At 40.8% G+C, this 13,929-nt stretch overlaps 2 protein-coding genes across 9 annotated transcripts in view; one reads left to right on the top strand and one right to left on the bottom strand.

Annotated features, from left to right (window-relative positions):
• The window catches only part of kif26ba (kinesin family member 26Ba), an 86,104-nt gene extending 83,711 nt beyond the window's left edge, over positions 1-2,393 (bottom strand). The window contains exons 1-2 of the mRNA XM_035999383.1: positions 1,715-2,393; positions 163-555 (exon numbers count right to left, since the gene is read on the bottom strand). Of these exons, the coding sequence (XP_035855276.1) occupies positions 163-555; positions 1,715-1,774 (453 nt within the window). The 5' untranslated portion in view covers positions 1,775-2,393. The remainder of the gene's footprint in view (positions 1-162; positions 556-1,714) is intronic.
• A 3,017-nt stretch (positions 2,394-5,410) lies between these two features.
• On the top strand, positions 5,411-13,038 carry LOC116060669 (PWWP domain-containing DNA repair factor 3B-like). 8 transcript variants are annotated; one of them, XM_035999380.1, is made up of 14 exons: positions 5,411-5,521; positions 6,524-6,649; positions 6,741-7,054; positions 7,173-7,440; positions 7,800-7,946; positions 8,056-8,126; positions 8,618-8,691; positions 9,035-9,095; positions 9,194-9,269; positions 9,378-9,428; positions 9,522-9,763; positions 10,412-10,633; positions 12,402-12,490; positions 12,590-13,038. In XM_035999380.1, exons 2-14 carry the CDS (start codon positions 6,643-6,645, stop codon positions 12,675-12,677), a joined length of 1,710 nt encoding a protein of 569 aa, XP_035855273.1. In that variant the 5' UTR covers positions 5,411-5,521; positions 6,524-6,642; the 3' UTR covers positions 12,678-13,038. The 8 variants fall into 8 exon arrangements, with proteins under 8 accessions (XP_035855273.1, XP_031170247.1, XP_031170244.1 ...); XM_031314387.2 differs by having other exon boundaries at positions 5,452-5,615; positions 7,803-7,946; XM_031314384.2 differs by having other exon boundaries at positions 5,452-5,695.
• The last annotated feature ends 891 nt before the right edge of the window (positions 13,039-13,929 follow it).

The raw sequence follows: 13,929 nt of genomic DNA, 5'->3' as shown, positions 1-13,929 counted from the left end.
ATGTGTGTCACTGTCCAAATGCCACAGTTGATGAAGGAGCAAGTTATTTTTGGAGGCTGTGCTACTGAGCATAGCCAACACACCACTGGGTGACAGAGCAGGTATTAAAAACACATATGCAATAGGATTCACACACACATTAATACAGACTATAGTTTTTACCTTGCTGGAGTAAGGTCCAGGGATGAGCAGTTTCAGTGCTTGTCTTTTCAGCTCTGTCAGCCTAGCATTGCAGTTCTCACACCATATCCCTCTCTCACTACCAGGGGAACTTCCACTGCCTGAGGCTGGTGATCCTGTCCCAAAACCTGGGGAGCCACCCAGAGAACCAGGCGATTCCGTCCCAATCCCCGGAGAGATAGTCCCCGGTGATCCAGAGAAGGACCCTGGTGAGGAGATTCCTGAGCCTGGGGACGGGGTGCCCGTGGAGCTTGGCATGGAGCCGGCACCCTCTGGGGCGGGGCGTGTTCCGCTCCTGGTGTTTTCTTCGTAGGCCTTTCGGTACCATGTGTCTGGGGAAAAGGAGGAAGATTTGGTCGGGGATGTGTCGGGCATCTGCAGGGAAAAAAAGAAATTTAAAAAGAAGAAAACTTGACTAATCAGCCTTTTTTAATGGCAGACATTTGGACACGTCAGCAGGAAAAGCACAGGTGTACATAATAATATTCATTAATAAAAGATGAATTCCACATTGCAATTCCATAAAAAAAGGCTATATTGTGTGAATATGTGCAACATCCCCACTCATCCCAGTGGACACAACAGGTTGCACAGGGATGAGATAATAAAATAATGAGGAGGGGGTAAGGGCACGTGTCTTGTCTTCTAAAAGTCAAGCTATTTGCATTTTGCATGTAAAGCAAAATGATGATGTGTGTTCACTATTTCCACCAAGGCTAGCTAAATTCAGTAGGCTACCTATTTTGTTGAATTTAACAAATTATACACTATTTGTGGGTCTGCGCACAAACAAACATATATCTGAAATTGGATGCTTCTATAACCATCTAAATAGGATTATGTCAGATTCCGTGTGGAGACCTGTGTTATTTTTCTTTATTCAGGCGGCCACATGGGAACATCAAATGAGCCGCAGGGAGTTGAAAATTAGATATTTTGCGGCTGGGTAAATCCAGTCAGAGAGCAGACCCATTGATGTGGTGGTGGCTGGATTGGTTGGGTACTGTTGCTGCTTTAATCCTTCACAAGGGCTATAATAAGGAAGCAATGAGTAGCCTAGGCTGATAGGTGGGAATGCTCAATCATCTCCAAGTAAAGAGGTGGGTATAATGTGAGCCAACCTTATGTCATAAATTAACGTTAATTAGGCTGTAGGAGGTAGGAAGTGACACAGGTGTGAGTACCTGATGTAGCTGCTTGGTCCTCAGTTAGTGATAATTAAGATATGTGGGAGAACTATCAGTGAAAATGCATGCCACTGTTGTGACACCATAATCAGTGATGTGCGAAATGTAATCTTCACAAAGCACTCAATCAACAGCATGAGCACAAATCTAATGAGCTTTCATGACTTTTATATTTATGTCACCCTGAAAAAGGTGAGCAAACTGTAGTTTTCAATTAAAATGGGTAGGTAGTGTGAGGTGAAGTGCATGCATCACTGAATGGATGATACGGTTTTTTTTTATGTTTACCAGGCGTATAGGCTAACAGAGGTGTGTCCACCCCTCGGCTACTGGAATGAATAACCTACCCCATATTTTCTGCTCCGGCTGCTCACAGACCTCTCCTTAGTCCCCGTCAGTGAAGTCATGTTGGGGGTGAGATGAGGGGTAGGGTAGGAGAGGAGAGGAGAGGAGAGGAGAGGAGAGGAGAAAGAACCTCTGCTGATGCTTCACATTCAAAAAGAGACCACCGGATCGATTTCAATTAACAACACGCCCCTGCAGTTTGCTCTTCTCAATCTGGAGGCAACCTTACGCCACTTCCAAATGCATGTGAAAACAGGTTACATCCCCATTCCGTCGCAAAGAAACACACAAAAAAATCCTGAATAGTTCTTTTGTCCACGCGTTATTGCCTCTGGAAAAAGCCCTCGACTGACTTGTAAAAAAACAAACTAAGAACAGGTCGTGCGAGAGGGCAGACCGCTCCCTGTCAGCAGAGTGTGCTCTGCGCTGAATGAGGCTCTCTGCTCAACATCGCACTCAGCCCAGCCTCTCTCCATCAGCTCTGCCTCTGCGTCTGAGGCTGGCCAGGTAAAACAAACTCCCCCACCCCCAGGGGCAAATTCCGTGTCATGGGCTCCCGATAAAGTCACGAGTGTTGAGTGCTGATTACGGCTAATAGAGTAAATTCCTTGTTATTTATAGGCTAATTGTTAGGCTACTATTCGTACCCTCCTGTTGACTTCCCGAGGCTCCACACTCTGCTGAAGCCAGCAGTGGACTGAGGAGAGGAGACAGGAGAGAGGCGCACATCTGGATGAGGGCGGGGCCACCCTGCCCCTCATCATCCACAGGTCAATTCACATCCAGAGGTTCCAGCTGAGTGGCAGGTAGACGGCTGCCTGTTTGAAGTGAGGAAACTGGACTTTTTAGATTGAGCTTTGTATTGTGGGATGTTGTTAGGTTGATGAGCTTCTGCGTTTAACTCAACAATATAAAAGAGACATTTCCAGGACTCTATAGTCACCACTGAGGACACTGAAGTCTAGGTATATTTTCTCAGTGAATTAGTGGTTCGTAGGCTAGAGGTTTAAGTGATCTAGGGAGACATGATACTGTAAAATGTCCAAGTGGACTCAGGTTTACTAAAATCCAGGCTATGGCTCTGGACACTTTCTTTTTTAATAAAGTAGGATAAGTTAAAACCTTTGGGGATGGAGAAGATGGAGAAGAAGAAAGGACTGGACCTAGATTTAGACAAACCAGGTCATTAATCAGTGTCATGAAATCAAAATGTTAATTGACTCTGTTGAAATAACTTCTTTTTTTCTTGACCCACATGCCCTTTAGAAAGGTGACCGGAAATCATCAGTCAAAAGCCCAGTCTATGGGTTAACTGGCTGGTCTTCCAATTGAGTTTATGTGTTATGCAAAGTCAAGGAAAAGTTATGTAGGAAAAGGTAAGAGTGTAGGATTAAGATGCAAGCCTTTGGAAGAGTGTAAAAATCAATATAGAGCAGTAATATTTCTGCAATAACTTCTGTCTTCTTGTAATGGAGGAGACACACCTGCATGAAGTCGCATAAGAATATTGCAAAAGAGAGTAGTTTATGATTGGTTACACAGTGCCCTCTACTGTGGTCGTTAAGCTATTGCTAGAGACATACAGGCACCCAGCAGTTTATTGTGAATAAAGCATGTTGGACTGCTTTAAACATGTTATGGTAATAGTGCCATTTATGACTTTCTATCTTTAAAGAAATGTATACCATTACATTCAGCAGCACTAATAAAAATCATCTGTGAAATAAAAAAGGAAAGGTTATAAATAATAAAGTTAGTGATGGATTAAGTCTATTTAGCTGCTTCAGTTTCAGTGTCCTGGTATCGTGCATACTGGGACACTCAATAGACCTTTTTACGGCAGACATGTTGACATGTCATAGTAGGAAAAGCACAGGTGTATTCAAAACCATTAATGATGGCTGCATTCCACTTAGTAGAGGCCCTGGTGTTGTGCATGCTGACTCACTGAAATAGCTTACTGGGACACTTGATGGAATTGAGCCATCGTTAAGGTTATCAATTTCAGCTGTGCTTTTCCTACTATGACAAGTCAAAATGTCTGCTGTGAAAAAGGTCCATAGAATATAGCTATGTTAATGTTATTAGTTACACCTGTTCTTTTCCTACTGTGACAAGTTAAAATGTCTGCTGTGAAAAAGCCTTTTGGCAGTTTGAGGGAAAGAGCAGTAAATACATAGAACAATGTTGTGCTTTATGTATTATCACTATTAGTAGTACAACATAAATTGTGTAACACAAGTGTGATTACAGAATGTATGGGCCTACAGATGTTTTTTTAAGAACTGAGACATGAAGTTATTGGTGTATACCTGAATTTAAAATCAATACTGTATACTGCACATTTCGTGGATAGAGCAAGTTGAACAATTGAAATACTGTTATGCTCAGCTGCATAGGGGTTTATCCCCCATGCATGCAAACAGACAAAAGTTTTTTTTACCTTTATTTATTCAGGGAAGGTTCACTGAGAGAAAGCCTCTCTTTTGCAGGAACGCCCTGATCACATTCACACGGTTACACATTGTTAGGACCTTTAAGTTTATGTCTAGGAGAATTTAGAAAGTAACATTAAACGTTTACCCAAACCTCTAAAGAAAAGAAAAACCAGAATGCCAATAAGCCAACTGTTGAGACACTTCAAGGCAGTGTAACAATTATGGTTTATTTTACAGCAAACAAAAATGATAATAAATGGTAAGTCAACTAAAAGTAGAAGCTGAGAAATGTCAGGGTCTCCAAGGCCACCAACACAATGTAGTTTCACCAACTAACCAGCACCACAGGCAGCTCTGTGGCAAGAGGAAGGGGCAGGGCCTTGGATCTGGGAGCTTATATGCAGCTTAAGGATGACCAGATGAGGAACACATGTAACACACATTCATATTTGGAAGCTGCCCAGTACAAACACAGTCTGATCTGCTGGCCACTGATCAGCTCCACCGGAGCAGTTGAGGTTAGGGCCTTGCTCATGGGCCCCTCAGTAGTGGTAATGAGTGAGGGACAAGAGCTGCTCTTTCACTTTCCCCACCCAGATTTATCCTGTCGGTCGACACAAGCTCACTTCTCTAATCTTCAGGCCACCACTGCCAAAGTTCATTATGGGGAAATACATACAGACAGCTTTGCCTGGCCCATGCGCTTAGGTGTTAACCCACATAAACATAAGAGGGGGATAGCATCATGTATTTGGGCTCTGCAATTGGACACAGTATGGCCTGGGCATGAAGTTTGAACTTTACTTAATTTAATAGAAGAGAGATCATTTAAATAAGTATCAGTGTAATGCTGTGATAACGTATCTAAACTACTATATGATGTCAAATGCATTGTAGGCCTATTGTATAACATACTAGGATATACTAATAAAACAAAGTTAGAAAGACAGGCAGGAATGAATGTAGGTGTGAGGTAAAAACAAAAACTGTACAGCTATGCAGTGGTTTTCTTCATTGGCCTTTTAACCAGTGTTTGTGTGCGTGTGATCCTTTTCACAGATGTATATAAGCATGTAGCAGTTCAATCCAAAGAGGGATTTTTTCCCTCTCCGATTTATTTTTAGAATCCTGAAGAGGAAACACTATCCCTTGGGGAATTGAACAAGAAAAAACCATTTCAGAGAAAGCTTATAAAATTGAAAATGAAACAGAATTCATGTTTATTTATTTTTTTGTCCCGACCTCCTGGTTGCCAAACTATTTATTTAATCTACGCACTCCGGTGCAGTAGGTGGCGGTACATAACTGGTTTACGTGTCGCGATTACCAACAAAAATATAGTGGTGGTTGTGAAATGTTTGCTTCACTAACGTTAGCTATTTTATATGTTTGATACTTTATTGCAGTTTGAAACAAGAAGCAGGGAATGTGCATGCACGACGATGCATGAAGTCTACTGAATCTGGTGACTATTTAAACAGAAGGCTTTAACATTTGAAGAGAAATGGCTATATGTTTATTAGTTACTATTTCGTTTTCCAAGAGGTAAAACTTGTTGATCACTTTTGCGGGTTTAGCTCAAGGTTTATAGGCGTGCATGTGGCAATTAACGCTAAATGTTTGATTGTGCCTAATGTAGCTAAATTAAGCTGCCTTTATAAAACGGGTAACGTTAACGTTAGCATGTATACGATAACTAGCTCATTCGCATTAAGAACCGTGCGAACCCAATAAACGTTTTCTGTTTTAGCGTTATTGTGCGTTGACAATACACAGTCGCTGCTTTCATTTCTGGGATTGTTTTAGTGTGCGTTTGTTTAGCTAACGTTACTAATTTAGCATGCTAGCTAACGTTACATTAACAAGCTGGGTGATGTTCCAGCTTTGTTTGCTAGCAAACAATCAGCTGCAGTCTCGGTCCAACTAAGGTTACCATGTGGGCTCGTGTATTGCCAAAATGTTTTCCCTTGGTATTATTATGGTGGTTTAGCGTGGTGTTTTAACATGTGTGACGTTACTTTTATTGTGAAGTAAACTGCTAGGTCGTATGGGAAAACCTGTTTCTTGCAGTAACGTAGCTAAGTCATCGAGTGAGTGACTGTTGTAAATGTTTTGGACAGATAGACACGGTAGTGAGCTAACGTTAGCTAGTTTGCTATGCAGGCGTTGGTTTCCAAAACATGTATTGATACCGTTTCCGTGGCGACATGCGTTTTACGTATTTTCGCGAATTTACTTGGCATTTTTCTCAAAGCTATCCAACATAGCCCAACTCTAAAGCGGAAGTACGTCATACCCCGTAGGGCCCAAATGTTTGGTTCATGAATGGGCATACACATGGGTTGGTTACCCTCCTCTCTCTTCCTCACACAGCTGTCAGCGCTGAAGACTCCCAGTGAAGAAAGTCAGCCCTGATGATTTCACATCTTGACACTTCAGTAGACATCTGATCCAATGAACGCTACAGTGGGACTACACAGACTCATACAAAAATGAAAGGTATGTAATCTTCATCATTTCACTCTCTGAATCTTGTAAGCAATAAAAAAAGTGTTTGAGAGTCCGCTAAATCTGTGAAATGATCTTTCAGGTAGATCTCAGAAACCAAGAAAAAAGGAACCTAAAAAGACGCCAACGGAGAAAGTCACTTCAGACACGGTTTCATCTCAAGCCACAGAGGAATCGAATGCTGTGTCAGGCAGTGATGTTGCAATTGTCAGCCAATCCACTGCCAGTTCCTTACCAAGTACTCCAAAAAGAGACACGGGACAGACACAAGAAGCCTGCCTGACCTCCACACCAGTCCACAGTTCCTCCACTGACACCTGGTCCAACATCTCAAGGTCCCCTCCCGGAACAAAACAAGCAGAGCTAGAGTACACTAACCTCGCCAATCAGTTAAAGGTGTTTTGATCATATTTTTACAGATATTGTTTCTGCATTTAGAGCACTCAGATTTTTCAGCATACACAGTTAATTTCAGTGATGTTCCTAAACTCCTTTCATATCTTTTCTGTTGTAGACATCAGAGGTAGATTCACCATGCTGCCAATTAAAATCTCTAAGCAGAGGCAAGAGGGCTAATGCTTCCCAGTCGAGACAAGTTAGAAAAAGGGTGCGAAATGAGCAAACGCAGACCTGCAGTAGAACCAACGGTCTTCCAGCCAAGTGCCAGCGTGGCAGGACGCGGAAGGTGGAGACAGGGTTTTTACAAGAGGATACCACTACTCAGTCGTCTGAACGCTCTAGACCAAGATTTGAACTGGAGACGCCTGATGCAGCAGAGCAAGGTAGTGTCTTCTTCAACTTTCAACTTTATTTTTGTTCCTGGAGGACGATTGGTTTTGCAGCAAGGTACAATACATGAAAAAAAACAATGCAATGAAATTCTTCATGTCTGTGTCATGCAAAGTCACTTTAATATGTTTTAAAATTTTGAGGCAGTGTGTATTTTAGAAGGTCATCACTCTCACAATCCAAAGCATGATAAATTGTTTGCAGAATCTGTCTTTATGTGCTATATTGTGTGGAATGTATTAGCTAGGGTTGCTACTGCTGCTTGTAGAGAAGCTCACCTTTTTAAAGACAAAATTACCTGCTCTAATTCTGTGTCATTGCTGCCCCCCCCCTACACCCTGCACCTCCCCAGAAGACCAGTCTTTGCTGTCCTCAGATCTGTCAATAGAGCTGAGTCACCATGAGGAGCAGCTTCCATCTTTGTCCTTCCAGGAAGATGAGGGAAGTGCTGATGAGGACGAGGAGGAGCTACCAAGTTTCTTGATGCAGGTGGACAAAAGTGAGTGAGATTGCAGTGACTGAATGCAAATAACCTCTACAAGGACTAGATATGGTCTGGATTTTGTGTACACTGTACACTTTTCAAGTGAATTGTTTTTGTCTTTCAGAGCCTCCATCCATTACAGAAGGAGTGTTTGTGTGGTGCAAATTTAGATGTTATCCATTCTGGCCTGCATTGGTGAGTGCAGAAACCTGTGTGGATGATTGATTTCTCATAAGCATAGTTTTGTAAAAGTTTTTAGTTGTCTAGTCTTAGTAAGATTTTCCCTACACGATATAGAGAAAATCAGCAATTTCTCACTTTTGAGAAGCTCGAGTGAAGCACTGATTTTTTTTTTTTTTTTTTTTTTCTTAATTTTTTTTCTTAATGAATGACTTAAACACTTACTTGTTAAGAAAATTGTTTATCATTTTTCTGTCATTCAACTTAAATTGATTGACTAATCAGTTCAGCACTAATAAACACTATGCTAAGTTAAAGCTACACAGTTAAACTCTAACACAAAATTCATATGAGAGGTAAATGACATTCACTGAGGAAATTAAATGAAAGACCATTATGGGTCTGAAATATTGCTGACCCAAAATAAGACCTGTGGTCAAGACTTTACAAAATAGCAAACCATGAAAAAATGTATGGTTTAAAATCTGTGCCATTTTTCTCTGCAGGTAAAAAGTGTGAACCGTAAGCAGAAAAAAGCCAGTGTCATGTTCATTGATGATCCATTTATTCACAAAAAAGGGTAGGGTAACAAAATGCATTTTCTCTCACTGCTTTGTTGTTTGATGCCTCTGCATTTAAAAAAAAAAAGTAGAATTGCACTATAAGTTGTGAGGATCCCAAGGCCATAGAGTCTCTGCTGATCACATTTCGTGATCTTGTCCACCACACCTGGCTATCGGGGATCGCCAGCAGATGTCTCAAAATGAGTTGAACATGAATGAAAGTGGTGCAGGCATCCTGTGCAGCTAGTTGTGGTAGTAAAAAAAACTAGTCTAATGTGAGGTCATTAAACCCGGCTGCACATTATTTAACAAAACATCATCAGGACTTTGCTATTTAGTTGAATGTTTGTGTTCTTGAAGGTTTACTGTGGCTCTGAAAACCCTGAAGCCTTTTGACTGTGAAGAAGCTAATGAGCTAGTGGTAAGAATTGCTCATGAATTATACACTAAACTTTCTAAAAATGGTGTAGTCCTTACACAGTGGCAGACAATATTTCTCCCATATTGATTCTGTTATAGTATAAAGCCAAAGAAAAGTATGCTTCTGCAATTGAGTGGTCCTTGGAGCTCATAACGGACTACAGGATACGGATAGGTAAGTATTGTCCATTTAATGCTTTTGCAGACAGAAGTGGATAAGGGACAGTGATTTTGTACATGCTGTCTGTCTGTCTGTAGTTCTAATCATGTTTTGTCTTTGTAGCCTGTGGCTCATTTTCTGGCTCCTTCATCGAGTACTTTGCTCATGACATGAGTAAGTTTCGTTGTATAACATTCATTAACACAGCACCACAGAATATTGGAGCACATCTGCAGCCCTACTTAACTACTTTCTTACCTGCTCCAGGCTATCCAGTTAGGAGGCAGTACCCGCAGGCAGCCTCAGAGAGACTAACCATCGCCAGCGATGCAACGATGGAGTCGCTGTGTGAAGATCATAAGGAGGACAGCTTTAGTAAACAGCAGGAGAAGGTCCGTAGGAGTTCAAAGAGGCTGCTGCCAGACCGGAGTCTTGCCGCCTACAACCGCGCTAATGAGAAGCTCGTACATTTCATCGTGAAGCAGCGCATGGTGGAAGGACGCCTTCTGGTATGATTAAAGAGCCTATTGTATTGTAGTGCTGCGTTGCTGTTGTAGTTCTTGGATTAGCAAACACGTTCTCAATACCAGTGGGTGTTTTACTTGGAAGTATATGAAGAAAATATGTGCAGGTGCACTTCTCTTAGTGTCATGTCGTGATTTGACAAGATAAGACAGTTCTACATGTTGAACCATAACCAGTGGTTTGAGTTATTCATTGGAATTAATTTCTTCTATGTCCCACGGATGTTTTTCATGTAATGAGAAACGCATTCTAATGACTAACCTGAAATTGGGCAAATGATACTTTACTTTAGCAGTGTTGCTGATGGCTGTAACATTACAAGGCCAGTTACTTTCACCATTGGGCTTTTTCCATTCATTCATTTTATTGAATGAAGAGTATTTTTAAAAACAATTTTGTTTTAGATTTCTAGATATAGATGTTATTTTTGTTTTCTAATTGGCACTGGAGTCTCTGCTGTTGAGTGCAAGAAAAAACCTCAGCGAGATTTTAATGTTGTGAAACAACATCAAAAAACAAAATTCCGTTAATCCTTTTAATAGACAACATATGTAGCACTAAGAAAGGCATGCAAGATGAGCACCCGTCCCTGGTTGAATAAACTCACCCTTTCTGTATCACTCTCCTTACAGGCTGTAATCCATGGGCAGCAGCAGTCCAGATGGCTTCACTCCTTTCTGAGTGCCAGTCGGAAACCGGGGGTGAACATATACCTGGCAGATGACCAGCAGTTGGACCAGGTCTACTTGTACCTGAATGAGCTCTATGCAACTGCTGTGGCTGCCACCCCTTGCCTGCCTAAGTTGACATTTATGGAGCATGTCCCCTTTATCCTGGATGTTCTTCTTCCTGAGGTAAGCTAAATCTTTCATCAGCACTTGTTTGTGTTGCCATTTTTTCAGTTATAGCATACGGTAGGTGTTGTAGCCAATTTGTGTGTGTGTGTGTGTGTGTGTGTGTGTGTGTGTGTGTGTGTGGGGTGTGTTTGTTCGCTACATCACCTGGGCCCTATTTCAGAAAGGAGGTTTAGTGAAAACTCTTGAGTTTGTTAACCCTGAGATGAGGGAAACTCTGGAGAGAGAGATGACTCCAGCCCATTTCAGAAAAAGAGGTAACTTAACCTCAGAGTCAGTTACTATGGTAACTGAGCCTGTGAACTTAACCTGGTCGGGAGCAGGTTTTCTTCAAGAAACCTTGGAGTTTCTCTCAGTCTCCTCCCTCTGACACAGCGCTCTTTCATTTCCTCATTCATTCGTTCAGTCTGTATCAGGCGCATTTTAGCGCAGTTTATCATCTGCATGAATAAAAAAAGTGTTGGTTTATTAACCATGTTAGGCAGATTATAAAACGTTTTTTTTCCTCAAACATGGCATGTCCTTTTGTTGACGAACCCGTTGATGAAAAAGCTGTATTACTTCACAGGGAGTTAAACATACGTCGGGAGATGATATTGAAGCCCGACTAGATGTATTTTCGTTTCCAGATAACTACGTATTTGTGAGGTATTGTTTTCCTCCTCAGTCGAACGTCACCCATCGTGGACATGCTCTTACATCCCAGCAGATTTTTTTGTGTTGCATTATGTTTTTTGCAAACGGCGGTTTTCTTTACAACATTGTTGATGCGGAGCATATTCGTAAAGCCACTGTATGCAGAGCCATCAGGAAAGTGTGCCCTGCTCTGAAACGTTTATTAAACGTTTTTGTAGTGTTCCCTGGACACAAACCAGTGAGAGCCATTAAAAAGAAATTAATCATTATAAATCATAATTCTGTTAATGACATGGTGCTGCAACCGCAGAATGGGATTAGTAGTAGTTTACTTTTTCGCCCTCAGGATTGCTCCTAAATGAAATTATAGGTGTAATACCATTCCAGTTTTCACCAGTGATATTATTGGCTACCTGTGATTAAATATGAAATTAATACACTATATTAGAGCTCACGCATTGACCACACACCAATTCTCGCCATTTAGCAGCAGCAGCAGCAGCAGTGTTGCTTTTTATTTATTTTTTTTTTTTACAAAATATATGTTCAAACTCGCTGTATGTGCACATGACTAGTTCCAGTTCCAGAGGGGTAAAGTATGCCGGCAGATTTGTTTGTGGTTGTTGCCATGGTGAATCGTAGTATCATGGCTCCATTCATGCTGCCTTTTTATTGTGGTGGTGCACATGCTTAACTCTGAGTGAACCTACTCCGAGTTGATTGAACCAACTCAAATCAGCTGTTCTGGAACCGAAAACTCAGTTTCCCATCTCAGGGTAAATCAACTCAGAGATCAGGGTTAGACTCAGTTTGTTAAACCTCCTTCCTGAAACGGGCCCTACAGTTTTTCAACCTCCACTGTGTGCGAGTGATGTTTTTAGATTCCGTCTGCTTGTTTTTAATCTTTCACAGTCAGTCTTTTTGTAGGTGTTATTAAATGTATTTATAAAATAAAGGTTAACCTTAAGAAGATGGCGGACCTCATTATTTGCACCAGCAAGCGTTGGAAATGGTTTCCAATTTCCTCCAGTGGTATTTTTTTGGTCAGATTGCCACTACAGTAGGTTTTTCTAAAATGCAGTTCACAGTTCATGTGCTACAGGTGTTGTGAGATTATTGTCCTCCTGTGCAGGCCATCACCTATGCCATAGCTGGGGTGGACAATGTGCCAGTAAAAAAGGCAGAAGAAAAGTACTTAAAAGGACGATGTATTAGTAACAGGTAAGAGTTTGAGTTAAATCAATAAAGGAACAATTTTTACACTAAATACTAAATATGATTTTTTTTTTTTTTGTTCTTCCAATTTCTTTTTAAATTCAGGGAAAGACAGGAGTTTGAGCGTTGGAGTGACATGAAGATAAAGCATCAGAACACTTCACTTACATTAGTATCTGATCCCATCAGTTAGAAGACTGGGTATTGTAAAACAGGAAACTTATTTTATTGAGATTTTTTTTTCAAATGTTTTTTTACAGGCAATGTGGCAGTATTTGTGTGCCTTACATCAATGATAAATCACATTATTTCAGACTATTTTTGCTTTTTTTTTTAAGATGCAAAACTGTAAATGCTGGTTAAAAGCTGTTGAAAAGCTGGTGTTAAAACGTCTACAGTAATAATAACAAATGTAAGTCACCAAACGCCTAAATTGGCCGCTTACCTGTTTGCTGACAGTATATCCACTGCCAAATTCCTCATATCTATTCCTGTATATTAAAGAACTGAACTGTGCTTGTATCTATTACTGTACATTAAATAACTGAACTGTGCTTGTTTTGCTAAAGTATTGTTTTGTCCAACAGTAAAGGCTTTCACACACACTAAAGGATGGACAAGTGTCAAATAAAAAACAGACCTTTTAACACTAGTCACCACAACCATATGATCACAACACAATGCCCCTGTTGATGCATGAACCAAACTGCACAATTACTAGGGGCCTCAGGGCAATAATTGTAACTTCTTATGAAGGTGCCTGATGTTTAACCCTTTTGACACCCACATAGAACAATTTTTGTGGGAGGGACAGGGGATCTTTAGGGGGAGATGTCAGGTCAACAGTATATGCCAGAGTGTATAAGGGCTTAGAACATTATGATTGAAGTATATAATGCCCATCCTTGTGCTCTATTGTCTCATAAGTTGCAGCAATTTGGGGTTTAATACCTTTTTTGTTACAAAGATTTGATGCAACATTTAACCAATTTTTACCACTATAAAAATATATTTTTCTCAATACCACATAAGACACCAAGATCTTGAGGAACACCATAGAAAAATGCATGCTGTGATTTGGTATTAAAAACTTTTGACATTTGGAGAAATGCATTTTTTGGCGATTGGACGGCGAGTACTTCTGTTCTGTAAACTGCTGAGAAACACCCTTATTGCCAATACACCTAAAAGCCATATATCCTCCGAATTCCCCAAGTCTCTAGTTTGTGGTTGTAAAGTTTCATGAGACTGTGCTTATCCTAAAGGTCACAACAGGTCATTTCATACAGTGAGGTCAAGTTTCAGAAAATGGTCTCACTACAATGAAATGGCTACTATGGGGACTTACATTATCACACATGAATACAACTCATTGGGCCACTTTTAATCCAAAATCAACACCATTCATAGGCGCCGATGAAATACTGAGCACCACGTGTGCCAGA

The sequence above is a fragment of the Sander lucioperca genome, chromosome 3 (assembly GCF_008315115.2).
Source record: "Sander lucioperca isolate FBNREF2018 chromosome 3, SLUC_FBN_1.2, whole genome shotgun sequence".
Taxonomy (NCBI): Eukaryota; Metazoa; Chordata; class Actinopteri; order Perciformes; family Percidae; genus Sander; species Sander lucioperca.
Note: the sequence above shows the minus strand (reverse complement) of the source record. Positions and strands in the feature narration are given on the sequence as shown.

Excerpts from the sequence above, each read along its gene's own strand:
- LOC116060669 (XM_035999380.1), top strand. Across the intron at positions 7,947-8,055 it reads CTTGATGCAGGTGGACAAAA|AGCCTCCATCCATTACAGAA; the intron begins GTGAGTGAGATT and ends TTTGTCTTTCAG. Across the intron at positions 10,634-12,401 it reads TGGATGTTCTTCTTCCTGAG|GCCATCACCTATGCCATAGC; the intron begins GTAAGCTAAATC and ends CCTCCTGTGCAG.